Source organism: Crinia signifera, chromosome 3, assembly GCF_055691185.1.
Source record: "Crinia signifera chromosome 3, ASM5569118v1, whole genome shotgun sequence".
Classification (NCBI taxonomy): Eukaryota; Metazoa; Chordata; class Amphibia; order Anura; family Myobatrachidae; genus Crinia; species Crinia signifera.
Genome location: NC_139219.1, coordinates 139,440,721 through 139,456,277, shown reverse-complemented (window position 1 = coordinate 139,456,277; position 15,557 = coordinate 139,440,721). Strand labels below are relative to the sequence as shown.

Below are 15,557 nucleotides of genomic sequence, written 5' to 3'. Positions count from 1 at the left end.
TTGCTTGAAAAATACATTTTTGTATGTAGTTATCAGGACGTTTTTTTACTTTTTATTGTTACAACCATGTTTAAATAGATGTTTATCAACTCAGAAAAAATACTGTTTTTTAGTACATTAAATATTTGGTAACCTTTGTATTCTTAGGTCAAATGTCACCATTCTTTTTTTTTTTTAACCAAAAGGATTTGTAAAGCAATACATATCTAATAGCCACATAATGTACCCTACATTTACTGAAAGACATTTTTATTCATCTCCAGATTTTGCTGTGTATCACATATACGTCCACATTTGATCTGAATGGCAGCTCAGTGCTAAAGATTGCAGAGGTAAGTGTGAGAGCTGCATTATTCCTTCAACATTCTAAATACAGGTTGAGTATCCCGTATCCAAAATGCTCGGGACCAGGAGAATTTTGGATAACGGATTATTCCGTATTTCGGAATATTTTAATATTTCAATGATGTATTTTGAAGTATCTTGCATTTATGCTGTATAAACACATAATATACACACAAATATATTTTATTACCACATAAAATACACACAAATATATTTTAGTTGTTCAAAAAACAAGGTTTCAAAACGTGAAACAAAATGTGTGTACTATCTCAGCACTGAATTTGAATGCTAAGCAATCATTGTCTTGCACATATATAGTGCCAGTTACATATAATGTCCCCAGTGATGCTGTTACAAATGTCCCCAGTGAGTTTTTAGCAAAAAAAAAATTTTTTTTCACTTTCTGGAATGTCCGTATTTCGGAATAATTCGGATAACGGATACTCGGATACAGGATACTCGACCTGTAAATGTGTAAAATGCTTTCCTCATGCACGCAATGTAACCCTATACATCTTCCTAACACTTCTGGTAATTTACCCTCCCAAGTATTTGTAACAAATTTATACTGTGTGTATTTATCCCCAAACAATTCCCCTATAGGAAATATAGGTGATGATGAACATGATGAAATATTTAACTTTTTTAGTGTTTAAAGACTGTAGGGCTAATCTGTCAGTGTTCAAAAACTGTTTACATGGTACGCAAATTGACAAGTTACTCTGTAGATTATACATTCTGAAGGCAGTAAATGCATTTTGGTATTTTAATATAATTTAAGCATTTTAAACATAAATGTCTACTGTACACATCATACTCCTTTCTGAGAAACCAGAATAGCATGGGGTGCTGAAGTGACACACTAGACAGTTAAAATTAATAAAAATTTATTGGGTACACATATCAAAATAGTTACTGTGCAAATGCACAACAATATTCACAATAAAAATACACACGATAAGAAACCAAGAAATTTAAAGAAATAAACAATAAAAAATATAAATAAAAATAAGAATAAAAATAAACAAAATAAAAATAAAATAGGATAAATGGGTGGGGAATGATACCAGGTTAAGTACAGGCTAAACACGTGTTTAGTAAGAATGAAAGGTCAGCCTTGAATGAGGCACGAGGCACTTTCCAACATTGAGTGCAGTGATCCGCGTCCGGTTTTTTTTATATATTGCTGGAACTTTAAAGCAAGTATAATTCCAACTGTGGGTAATTTTGTTGTTAAGCCAAATAGGTCAATGCATATATCACAAGCGCATCCAGCGCTGAGGTACAGTCACTAGATCCAGACAGTAACAATAGTTGCAATTTTAGGTATATTACCCGTCCCAGAAATGCGGCTGTTCACCCTGCTTGGTGCCGCTGCGGGAAAGCTGGAGGTGCACGGTGCTTCTTGGCGGGCTGCGCCGCTCCGGTGGATAATGCACTTAGCGTGGGTGCCTCTTTCCAGTGTTGGCGTGTGGGGTACTGGCCTCAGTCTCTCCCGGCGGCGGTATGCCGTAGATCGCCAGACTCACGTGGTGCAGCTACACCTAAGAACTCTGCCACAGTTCCGAGTGTGCTGCTGGATGGAAAACCCACGGGTCAGACGGTGTTTTAGGGGTACCGGGCGGCCAGCTTCTGGGATGGACTCCTAAGGAAAATGCGTTTCTCCGCTCACAGGGCGGCTTTCTCAATTCCAGAGAACTGGAAGGCTGCGCTGTGAACAATATTCAGTAATACCCCTTTTAGACTACATTCCCGGGTCCGACACGGGTCATTGTACACTGGTTTCAAGCCGTGTCACAGAAACTTGAAATGTGTTCACTCTGCTAGCTAGATCCGGGATATTGCTGTGGTCCTCTGCCAGTGCTTGGACAGGACATCTCTAAGCACATCGGCTGTGGCTCTCCCTATGCAATGAATGGAACCTGAATTGTATGACCCAGGTTACCCTTCACACTGCCTTAAAAATTGGGTCTACCAGTGACCCGGTTAACCTTTTTAATCCTTTGAGACTGAACCGCGACCGTTTCTAACCCCACAATAACCTGGATTTTTGTGGCATTGTGAAATAGGTATAACATGCCAATGTATTTAAGCTAATGAATACCTCTTTCATTCAGATACCACCTTTCCTCCAAAGTTCCAGGTCTTATCTGGCTTTTGGAACATGTTCCAAGCTGGGTCAGACCCAGGAATTATTGCGCCGACTGGAGATATCCTTAGTTTTCACACTGCACACCGGTTCAATGCCTGCGCTTGGAGATGACATCATTTTCAAGCACTGAAACTCCAGATCTCCCCTGAATTCCAGACCAGTGACTTGCAGTAGGAGGTGGGGTGGTGGGTTGCCACTCTAGGAGAGCGTCTGATGTCTACTGACTGTACAGGGAGGCCGTAACCTCTCACTCCCATTGACAGCTGTCACAGGTTTTTTAAGCCAAGTATTGTGTACTAGCTAAGCCCGCTTGAAGCAACAGCTTCAAAAGCTACTCTGCTACCTTGTGATTGCTCTGTGTTTTTGTATGTGGGATTTCCTCTGTGTTTCTGTATGTGTGAAAGAGAAAGAGATGTAGTTTCACTCACTGACAGCAGATGGCAGTGTTTCGGTTACACACAGACACTTGACATATATTTTTGCCACGAAAATCGCACATTCTGACCTATCCATTTTGTGTCGCGCTTCAATTCGCATCCAGATGTTTTCCCATTAAAAAATATACAACTCGTAAAATTTATAGGATCCAGTTTTTGGAAAATGTTACCAAAAATAGCAAAACAAATAGACCAAGTTCAACATGTCAAGTTTGACAGAACCATGCACAGACCACTGCGATCTGTGCATGGTTCTATCCCCAAAAAATGTGTCAAAGTAAAAAAAAAAAAAAAAACAGAGGTCCTCCCTCCTAAACATAATCAGCCCCGGGCTCAAACAACCTGTCCTGGTTTTAGAAACTCAGAGAAAAAAAACATAGGGGAGACCCAGGATTTCTAAACCAGCATCGGGCCCAAACAGCCAACAGGGTAATGCCACAGCCGGGGAAAACTTTTTAAGGAAGTTTCCCTGGCCAAAGCATTTATCCCCGTGGCTGGTCAGCCCGGGCAGGCACACTGGAGGAGTGGGGACCCCTCCCCCAATAAAGGGGTCCCCCCTGCACAGTTACCCCTGCCCAGGCTTAAGCCCGGGCTGTCCCCGATGCCCCTGGGCGGTGGGCACCGGGTTAAATGGTTAATATTCGATAAAACTATTGTGTAATGTTGTGGAACTTCAAGTTCCAGCAAGCCTGCAACTGATCCTGGATGGTGGGCAGTGCTAACCCCCGGCATGTAGGAGGAGCCACGAATGTAAACAATCATTCGGGCTTCTCTCACAGGGATACTGACAGGCGGAGAAGGCATCCATCAATCCAGGAGGCGTGCAGTGAATATAATTTCCCTCAACAGGTATTTGGAATCTACATGGAGAAGAGAACAGGCCTACGAGCGAATCCATACGTAATGTATATGTGATTGAATTTAGTCTATATAATAAGTTGAAGAGTGTGTGTGATTGTGTGTGTGTGTCTGTCACTCAGAGCCACCAAATTCAGCAACAAGGAACTCTGGAGCTGGTGATGTGCACCTCAAAGCCATTTTGGGGAAATTTCACTTAGAAATGTAAAAAACACCAAGGTTTAATTTGCCTTCATTGATGATCTGGGAAAAAGATTGATGATCTGGAAAACCGATGACTAAGGAACAACTCCACACCTGGGGTGACATTTAATAGAATGCTATTTTATCGCATTTTTAGAAATCGCACAATATTGCCGAAAATCGCACTTTTAGAACTCACATTTTTCCTTTGTAATCCGCATATTTAATGAAATGTGAATTTACGGGGAAAATTTGCGATTTGTGGCAATTTTAAGTCATGAAAATGTGGGCAGAAAATGTGCACATTTCAAAACATGCGATTTTTGCTAAAAAAATAAAAAACGCACAAAAAAACGGCGTGGGGTCCCCCCTCCTTAGCATAACCAGCCCCGGGCTCAAAGAGCCGGTCCTGGTTTCATAAAATCACGGGGCAAACCAAATAGGGGTTCGGTTTGATTTTATAAAACCAGCACCAGGCTCAAGGGCTGGTCCTGGTTCCCAAAATACGGGGGACAAAATGATTAGGGGTTCCCCCCTCCCCCCAGTATTTCAACAACCAGCACCGGGTCCAACCAGCCAGCAGGGTAATGCCACAGCCGGGGGGAGACTTTTTTTTATACAAGTCCCCCGGCCAAAACATTCATCCCCCTGACCGGTCAGCGTGGGCAAGGATCCTGGGGAAGTGGGGACCCCCCCAAAACAGGGGTCCCCCCTTCTGGAACTTACCTGCCCATGCTGAAGCCTGTGGCTGTCCTCGATGCCCTGGGCTGTGGGCATCAAGCTGATTCTGTGTAAAAAATAGATGAAAAACTATTTTCTTATACCGTGGAACTATGTTTAAAACTGTGGAACTATGAGTCCCAGCAAGCCTCCCCCGCATGCTGGGACTTGGAGAACTACAAGTCCCAGCATGCGGGGCATTAAAGGGCCCACTGGCACTTGTAGTTCCACAGTAAAAGAAATAGTTAAATAAACACACTGACACCCATTAAAAATAAAACTTTAATACATACAAAGCCCACACATACTGATACTTACCTATCTTGAGCCCATAGGTAGGTCCCTGGGTCCGGGGCTCCAGGACCCAACGCCGTTTTTTTTCCCAGTTTTTTTATTTAACTCTATTTTTACACCAGAAACATGCACAGATCACAATGATCTGTGCATGTCTCTGACCAATTCGCACATCAGAACCTGGTCTGAAAAAAGTGCGATGTATAGACACCTCAAAAGTGCGATTTTTGTTTGCGTATCCCATTAAATATGCGTTTTGTATACTTTTCTGTGCAAAAACATCTGGATGCGATAAAAAATGCAAATTTTTGAGCGTGCGATTTTTCAAAGAAAAAAAATTCGATTTACGGGACTCTGCGCACCCTATTAAATGGACGATTTGAGAAAAAAATGCGATAACGCCATTTTGTTTACTAATTATCGCCAAAAACACAAAATCGGACTCTATTAAATGTCACCCCTGATTTCATTGCTGTCATTAAGTATGAATGACACATTCTAACATTATGGTGGAGGCTGTAAACAATTAGGAATAATTGAGGATATACATATACCACAAATCACACACACATACACAAACACACACAACATATATATGTAGTGCACCTCACACACTTACACATTGGACAGATACACACAACAAAACACATACACACCTAACACACCCCATGCAGTACAGCACAAACTGGTGGAGGAGGCGGCGCAATGCGGTGGACCCCCCCCCCCCTTGGCTGCCGTCGCCACGCTCCCTGCACCTGCCAATCCCCTGAACGGGGCCAGTGCATGCGCAGTAACTTCATAAATAGGGGCAGATGTATTAACCCTTAACAAGAGATAAATGCAAGGGTGATAAAGAGAGATAAACAAAAACTACACAAGGCAATTTGCAACTGGCGCTAAATGGTTTGCAGCTGGGTTTCCTTTCCTTAGGAGGCCATCAATCCTCCTAATGTACACAGGAGATTTTCAACAGAAAAGAGATTTGGGAAGAAAACCAGCGCAGAGGTTCACAGAGACTTGCTTGTGAGCAGGAGTTTCGGGACACAGGTGTTGTGCTTTAGTGGGCTCAAGTAACCTCACTTACTTTATAATCCCGACTCGCGTTCACATAGCAGTTTCTTGTACATCATATACGGTAAGTACCATAGGCTTCTCAAATATAAAGTGGGTGATTCAGACTTACAATAGTATTCTGTCACGTGTTCACGTAACAGTTTCTTTCAAATCCACTTCACGGACTCCAAGATCAGGGCAAACAAATTTATTACACAAGCAGGGTGTTCATACACAATAAAAACAGCAAACAAGCAGGTGTCACCGCGATAATCCAGCCAGCAGAGTTGTTCAGGAATCCCCGGCGCTGCAGACGCTGAAGGGGAAGCTTGCTTTCAGACCACGGACCGGCACTTACACATGAACTTCTGACGGCGGGTGACATCAGGAAACCACGTCAACGCGTTTCGGACTACCTCCTTTCTCAAGACGCCTTGAGAAAGGAGGTAGTCCGAAACGCGTTGACGTGGTTTTCCTGACGTCACCCGCCCAGCATGCCTTGCATCAGTTTCAGCCACATAGTAAAACTAATGCAAAGCATCCTGGGATGTGTAGTTCATTAAAATCTGGAGAGCCGGTGTTGCCCAGCCCTGTTCTAGAGGGTGCTAAATAAATAAGAAGTAGATTCTGATTGGTTGCCTATAGCAACATCACATGTGAAGTAGAATACACATCTTAGTAAATTCCCCCCAGTCTGTTTATTGGCTGGCTAATATTGGCATTATTGAAGCATAACGTTTTGAGTGTCGTCAGGCTGTCATTTGTAGTTAATTGATGTGTTTGGTCTCATGGATTGAAATAATGTAGATGAGTCAACTTTCTGCGCTTCTGCTTACTGTTTCTTCATTGTTACAACGTTAATGTTTCCCTGTTTCCCATTCAGATATGCATTGAAACTTATGTATTAAGTTGTCATCAACGAAGTATAAACACAGCTGTGCGAGCAACACTCAGTCAAATGTTAAGTGACCTGACATTACAATTACGGCAAAAGCAGGATAGCCCGGTGAGACATTTTTCTCTTATTTCTTGGTTTAGATAATGTGAAACATGCATAACTTGGTTTCTTCATATTATTACTGTAGAGCAGGGGTATTCAACATGTGGCCCAGTGTTACATATCACTTGAGTCAGCAATTTGTTCAATGGAAAGTGCTGCTACTTCTAAAGGTGCGTACACACATACAGATTTATCTGTCCAATCTATCTGGAGGGAAAAAAAAACTGGAAATGCATGGGAGCAAATGACAATCAAAAAATTGTTCCCAAACGCTTGAAAACAGACAGTGATCAGTTAGAAAAATTGTTTAAATCATTCTGATATAACAAATTTATCAAAGCATATATTTTCTTCTGATTTCCTGCATTTGGGTGGAAATTTTTGATTGTCATATGCTCCCATACATTTCCAGGTTTTTGTTCCCTCCAGATAGATTGGACAGATAAATCTGTATGTGTGTACGCACCTTAAGTATAAGCAGAACCATTGTCCACTTGTTGAAAAGCATTCAGGGTTGTGTTAACACCATTCTTAGAAGTAAAGACATCAGTCTTTAATTATCTCAAGAAGAACAGGATTTACTAGTACTACTAGTTCCACATTCAGGTATAAAATAGTTCCACATTAAGGGGTTTATTTTAGTTCATTGTTTCTGACAAAATCCTTCTTAGATGGACAAAACCATGTGCACTGCAGGGGGGGCAGATGTAACATGTGCAGAGAGAATTAGATTTGGGTGAGTTATTTTGTTTCTGTGCAGGGAAAATACTGACTGCATGATTTTACACTGCAATATAGATCTCACTTTGAAGAAAAACCCCACCCAAATCTAACTCTCTCTGCACAAGTTACATCTGCCCCACCCGCAGTGCACATGGTTTTGTCCATCTAAGAAGGAATTTGTCAGAAAGAATGAACTAGAATAACCCCCTAAGAAACACAGATCATGTTCTAGCCAAGTATGGCTTCACTTAGGGGGGTATTCAATGTTCGGGTCACGGCAGACGAGCTTGCTCGCCTGCCGTGACCCAGTCCCGTTCTCGGTCAGCTCGACCGAGAACATGCAGGCGGGATTCAATGTCCCGCCTGCAGCGGGGCGAGAAGGGGGCGTGGCCGCGAGTTGCGGCCGGGAAGTGACGAGCTGCAGCCGGCAGCTCGTCACTTCCCGGCTGTTCTCGGCAGAACGAGCCTGACAGCTAGAGATGTCGGGCTCGTTCTGACAGGAAACCCTGTTCAATGCTGTCGGGCAAGACAGCATTGAATAGGGCCCGTCGAGCATCTCCCCCACGGGAGATGCTCGACGGCGATTGAATCTCCCCCTAAACCTCCATTTCATGGAAGTGTGATTATTTTGAAAACGGAGAAGATAGTAATTACAGTACAGTTAGATTATAGTCCACAAAGTAATCCAATATGTTAAGACCATGTTTGTCTTTTGTTGTAAAATATATAGCTAATCAAGTACTTTTATTTAATTAGCCTTTTAATATTTAATTGAATGCATAGGATTATTAACATTTTTTTTTATATATATTTGTCTCATTTTTCAAACAAATAAGAAATTAGTCAAATCAGATGGAGATTGGCAGTGCTGGCTCTTCCTCTTCTGAATCATGGGGTGAAATGTAATAGGATGAGAGAATCAAAAAGTGAGAGATATGGTAAGCAATCTCAAGGTTTTTTAAAGCAGCAATCATTTACACTTCAAAATTAAACTGGCTTTGCAGTGTAAATGATTGCTGCTTTAAAAAAAACTGAAGAGTTCTTACCAAATCTCTCGCTTTCTGATTCTCTCATCCTATTAAATTTCTCACATAGTTTTATTATAGAAGCAGTTTAAATGCTATACTCAAATGAGACAGGATTGAGGCCCCCTTCCTCTGCTCACAGATCTTATTACTGGGGTATGGGCTGTCCCCTGGTAGCCAGAGACACACCCTTGTACTGATTCATTATAAGTGTGTGTCTCCCCAATCACAGTACACTTTCATTTTCAGTGTGTGTCATCCCAATCTAAGACCTGTCGCTTATATTTCCTACCCCCTTGTCAGGAATTGTGACACTGGCATCTTACCAGCGCGGTGGTCCATGCTGTGCTTCAGGTCCGGTGCCAGCACTGCTTTCGGCTCCACTCAATGGCATGATGTCCCTGTGTCACCTCTCTGCCCTGGTCTGGCGTCCCATGCATGGGCGCCGCCATGACACCCTGGATCAGCTGACCTGCAGGCTCCGCTATCCCCAGATACTATCATATGACCCGGTAACTCACTCCCCAGTGTGAACACTGCTGCCCAATCAGGATCCCATCTGCAGTCATACAGTCTGCTGCCACTGAGAGAGATATAAGGAGAGGGCTCAGAACAACCAACACCTTGAACAAGTGTCTTGCTCCTGAGAGTTATTGCAGGGGCTGCTCTTTAGGCTCGAGGCTCTATACCTGAGTCCATCACTGCTTGTATCCTGACCCAATACCAGCTTACCATTGCTTCCCAGACCCAATACCAGCTTACCATTGCTTCCCAGATCCAATATCAGCTTACCATAGCTTCCCAGACCCAATACCAGCTTACCATCGCTTCCCAATACCAGCTTACCATTGCTTCCCAGACCCAATACCAGCTTACCATTGCTTCCCAGACCCAATACCAGCTTACCATAGCTTCCCAGACCCAATACCAGCTTACCATCGCTTCCCAATACCAGCTTACCATTGCTTCCCAGACCCAATACCAGCTTACCATTGCTTCCCAGATCCAATAACAGCTTGCCATAGCTTCCCAGACCCAATACCAGCTTACCATCGCTTCCCAATACCAGCTTACCATTGCTTCCCAGATCCAATATCAGCTTACCATAGCTTCCCAGACCCAATACCAGCTTACCATCGCTTCCCAATACCAGCTTACCATTGCTTCCCAGACCCAATACCAGCTTACCATTGCTTCCCAGATCCAATAACAGCTTGCCATAGCTTCCCAGACCCAATACCAGCTTACCATCGCTTCCCAATACCAGCTTACCATTGCTTCCCAGACCCAATACCAGCTTACCATTGCTTCCCAGACCCAATACCAGTTTACCATTGCTTCCCAGACCCAATATCAGCTTACCATTGCTTCCCAGACCAATCTTCAAGTACACCATCGGTTCACATTCTGATCTTAACGTACACTATCGGTTCCCAGGCCGATCCTAAAGTACATGATTGGTTCCCAGGCCGATCCTCAAGTACACCATTGGTTCCCAGGCTGATCCTCAAGTACACCATGGGTTCCCAGGCCGATCCTCAAGTACACCATCGGTTCCCAGGCCGATCCTTAAGTACACCATCGGTTCCCAGGCCGATCCTCAAGTACACCATCGGTTCCCAGGCCGATCCTTAAGTACACCATCGGTTCCCAGGCCGATCCTCAAGTACACCCTCGATTCCCAGGCCGATCAAGTACACCATCGGTTCCCAGGCCGTTCCTCAAGTACACCATCGGTTCCCAGGCCGATTTTCAACTTACCATCGGTTCCCTGGCCGATTTTCAACTTACCATCGGTTCCTAGTCCGGTCACCAGTATACCATCGGTTCCGAGACCGATTATCTGATTATCCTTGGCTGCTCGTATACCATCGGTACCAAAACCAATAATACCAGTGGGTCCCAACCCAACATCCATAAAATCTTCTAGCTCTCCAGTATGTATATTCAGCGGTTCCCAGTATGATTTAGGGAGACTCAGGCAGAGGGCCACGACCGGCCTGTCAGGCACAGTAAAACCCATATCCCCTTGCAGGGGTCACTGGAGAAAACCACCGACAGGTTACACTGCTCCTCTGTCCTGAGTATTAGCCAACACTCTCCCCAGCTGTGTTCTCCTTGTACCTGTATACTATACCAGCTTATGCCCCATCGATACATCAAAGCCCCAAGGTTGCAGTGTCTTGTACCCAGCCGGGTACACCTGTCTACCCAGTACTGACAACCTTCATACACCCTTTCAAGTACTCCCCCTGTATTGCTGCTTGCTGTGCCCCACCTCCTCCTATCCTCCACTTTGCCCACTCCGCAATTTATTCCACACTAACCTGTACATGTAAGACAGCAACACCTCTCTTCTCAACGAATGCAACATGAGTCATGCACAATGCTTTTGTGCAGACATGATTATGCACATCTGCCCATGTACAGACACATACATGATTCAGGCATGGTCATGCAAGCAAGTATTGTGCATTATTCTTGCTGCATTCATTAGAGATAGAAGTGGGATAGTGGGTAAGATATATCAGATTGGTTAGACACTCACTTAGAGATTTTGTCAACCATTGAGGGTTTTGCAACAGGCAATGGCACTGATAGTGAGGGTGTATTGTGATATGGGGGTTTATTCTAGTTCATTCTTTCTGACAAAATCCTTCTTAGATGGACAAAACCATGTGCACTGCAGGGGGGCAGATGTAACATGTGCAGATAGAATTAGATTTGGGTGAGTTATTTTGTTTCTGTGCAGGGAAAATACGGACTGCTTTATTTTACACTGCAATATAGATCTCACTTTGAAGAAAAACCCCACCCAAATCTAATTCTCTCTGCACAAGTTACATCTGCCCCACCTGCAGTGCACATGGTTTTGTCCATCTAAGAAGGATTTTGTCAGAAAGAATGAACTAGAATAAACCCCATGGAGACACTCACCAATAGTGAGGGACAGGAGGTGAGGAACAAAGAAAGCAACAGGGAAAAGAGGGGCATAGACTTAAGGGGAAGGAGAGCGACACTGGGTCATAATGATGTGGAGAAAGATGGAGAGAACTAGACTGTATAAGGCATGTATAGAGCGATGGGAAAATTGGGGGAGGCAGATGGGAAGGAAAGACAAGGGAAAAGAACACTTGAGAAATAGAGGCAAGAATAGGAGATGAGAAGAATAGGGAAAGATGGGTGGAAGACTAGGAAGAGGTTTAGAGGTAGACAAGGAATAGGAAGAAAGAGATGGAAAGGTGGGGAAAGAAGGAATAAATAAACCTTCAGTTACTAGCGACACAGCAAATGAATATAGTTATTGTTAATTTTTCCATTGAAGATGTTTTTCTTTCTATCTGTTTTGGGGATTTTGCACCAACAATGGCCCATACTGTACCAAGTGGGCAAAGCGTATTAGAATGTTTTCAGGCCAGTCGCTGTTATCACATACATAGAGGCACTGGGCATACAAATTCCACCAGTCTTTGTGTTTTTTTGTGGTTTGACTTAACTTGTTTTATGTTCTCTTATATGACCACATTTTGAGATTTGTAAATTTACTCATTATAATTTGTGTACATTTCCTTTTCAGAATACAGAAATCCAAGAAGCTCTTCTGGAGTTTCGAAGCCAAGGTAATTTTATTTTTCTGTATAGGGGAGATACAATACAGAAATGAACCATAGGAAAGAGTTAGCATTATGGTTAATTAAACAGGAATAATACATAAAACAAACCCCCTAAATTTCCTAATTGACAAAATGAGCTAATTGAAAAAAAGTGTGTTTGATTTACTCAAGCTGTACACATTTCTTGCTTGCGTTTGAACAGTAAGTGTGAAATTCTACATTCTCCCAGTTCAAACATGATGACATTTGGGGCGAAATGTAATAGGGTGTGATTTTTGGACGAGTTCCAAACTCGCCAGAAATCGCACCTTTAAAAATCGCGTTTTTTGCCGCGAATTCGCATATGTAATGAGATGCGAATTAGCGGCAAAAAATGCGATTTGCCGCGATTTCGGGCGATTTTTAGTCATGAAAATGTGCGCATTTTCAGTCATGAAAATGTGCGCATTTTCATAAATGCGATTTTGTGCAAAAAAAAAAAAGTAAAAAAAAAACGGCGTGGGGTCCCCCCTCCTAAGCATAACCAGCCCCGGGCTCATTGAACCGGACCTGGTTCCAAAAATACGGGGGGACAAAAAGCATAGGGGTCCCCCGTATTTCTGAAACCAGCCCCGGACTCTTGGACCGGTCCTGGTTCCAAAAATACGGGGGACAAAAAATCTGGGGGTCCCCCGTATTTTGAAACCAGCACCGGGCTCCAACAGCCCGCGGTGTCATGCCACAGCCGGGGGACACTTTTTATACAAGGTCCCCCGGCCAAAACATGAGCACCGTGGCTGGTCAGCCTTGGACGGGGTACCTGGAGGAGTGGGGACCCCCCCCAATAAAGGGGTCCCCCCCAGGCTTCACCCGTCCAGGGCTGAAGCCCGGGGCTGTCACCGGCGTCCGTGGCCAGTGGTCGCCGGCCTGATAGGGTTAAATCGATCATACGTTACATTGCTTTATACCGGAGAACTACAAGTGCCAGCAGACCTCCCCCGCATGCTGGGACTTGGAGAACCACAAGTCCCAGCATGCGGGGCATTAATGGGCCCGCTGGGACTTGTAGTCCACCTGTAAAAAGAATGTTTATAAAAAACACACACACAGAGAAGTAAAAGTTTATTACACACACACACACCTCACTTTTACACCAGCGTTACTTACCATTCCTGGATCCAGTGCTGGTCTGGCTGCTTCACAGCCGGCTCCCCCCGCACTGACAGGCAGCGGGGAGAACCGGCTTTCTCCGTTGCCTCTAACAGCTTCTGAGAGCGCGATTGGCCGATACGTCTCCATGGAGACGCATAGCTCAGTCCTGATTGGCTGAGCTATGCGTCTCCATGGAGACGCATAGCTCAGCCAATCGCCTCTCAGCCTCTGTAGCACTGGGACAGCGCTACAGAAGCTGTTAGAGGCAACGGAGAAAGCCGGTTCTCCCCGCTGCCTGTCAGTGTGTGTTTTTTATAAACATTCTTTTTACAGGTGGACTACAAGTCCCAGCGGGCCCATTAATGCCCCGCATGCTGGGACTTGTGGTTCTCCAAGTCCCAGCATGCGGGGGAGGTCTGCTGGCACTTGTAGTTCTCCGGTATAAAGCAATGTAACGTATGATCGATTTAACCCTATCAGGCCGGCGTCCACTGGCCACGGACGCCGGTGACAGCCCCGGGCTTCAGCCCTGGACGGGTGAAGCCTGGGGGGGGGACCCCTTTATTGGGGGGGGGTCCCCACTCCTCCAGGTACCCCGTCCAAGGCTGACCAGCCACGGTGCTCATGTTTTGGCCGGGGGACCTTGTATAAAAAGTGTCCCCCGGCTGTGGCATGACCGCGGGCTGTTAGAGCCCGGTGCTGGTTTCAAAATACGGGGGACCCCCAGATTTTTTGTCCCCCATATTTTTGGAACCAGGACCGGTCCAAGAGTCCGGGGCTGGTTTCAGAAATACGGGGGACCCCTATGCTTTCTGTCCCCCCGTATTTTTGGAACCAGGTCCGGCTCAATGAGCCCGGGGCTGGTTATGCTTAGGAGGGGGGACCCCACGCCGGTTTTTTTTTTATAAAAACACTTTTACACATTTTTATTAACAGGACCATGCACAGATCTCAATGATCTGTGCATGGTTCTGTCAAATTTGCCTGTCAGAACCTGGTCTATTTTTTTTGCGATTTTTGGTAACATTTACCAAAAATCGCACCCTATTACATTTGCGAGTTGTATACTTTATAATGGGAAAACATCTGGATGCGAATTGAAATGTGACTAAAAATCGCACTTCTAAAAGTGCGATTTCGTGGTAAAAAGTGCGTTTTTTACCGCGATTTTCAGAAAATGTGCGATTTCGGCCGTTTTTGACCCAAAATCGCACATGTCCAAAAATCACACCCTATTACATTTCGCCCTTGGGGTCAGATTTTTCAAGCAATGTACAGCTGAGACATTATCCAAAGCATCCAATCAGTATCAAGGTAGCATTTATTAAATACATAATTAAAAAAAATCACAGATATAAGCTGATTGGATGAACAATGAACAGTTCTTCTCTGGTCCACTTTTCCACTCTTTTCATTGTTTAACAAAGGGGTTAATGTATAAAGCAGAGAATATAGTACATGTTTACATATATAGGATAAGGGCAGGGGTTAAAGTGTGTGTGTGTGTGTGTTGGGGGGGCGGGTGGAACTGGGTTCCACCACCTGTAATGGTGAGGTGGAACTACTTCAACTTACACCTTGGCCCTGCACGGTAATTCTAACTCGTAAGCATTATAGCTTGCAATGGCCCTGGCTAATGGGGGAAGAGGAGGGGGAGCAATTAGGTGGCAGAGGGAAATGAGTGCCCCCACCACTCCAAGACCACTTTATACCCTGGATAGGAGTTGTATGTCACTTTTGTGAAAGATAGATTTAAACTAGAGATGTTCAGATTTAGTTTTTCCCGGATTTACTCAGATCTCAAAGCGGGATCTTGTTGGCTATCCAAAACATGGGCCTTATTCTAGTTCACTCTTTCTGACAAAATCCTTCTTAGATGGACAAAACCATGTTCACTGCAGGGTGGCAGATGTAAAATGTGCAGAGAGAATTCGATTTGAGTGAGTTATTTTGTTTCTGTGCAGGGTAAATACTAGCCGCTTATAGATCTTACACTGCAATATAGATCTCACTTTGAAGTAA

The 15,557-nt window shown here is 44.2% G+C and overlaps 1 protein-coding gene across 2 annotated transcripts in view; it reads left to right on the top strand.

Annotated features, from left to right (window-relative positions):
* Positions 1-15,557, top strand: part of ARFGEF3 (ARFGEF family member 3) — a 164,073-nt gene that overhangs the window by 52,548 nt on the left and 95,968 nt on the right. For both annotated transcript variants that reach the window (XM_083176610.1, XM_083176608.1), the window contains exons 5-7: positions 264-332; positions 6,926-7,048; positions 12,368-12,410. In XM_083176610.1, the coding sequence (XP_083032736.1) occupies positions 264-332; positions 6,926-7,048; positions 12,368-12,410 (235 nt within the window). The remainder of the gene's footprint in view (positions 1-263; positions 333-6,925; positions 7,049-12,367; positions 12,411-15,557) is intronic.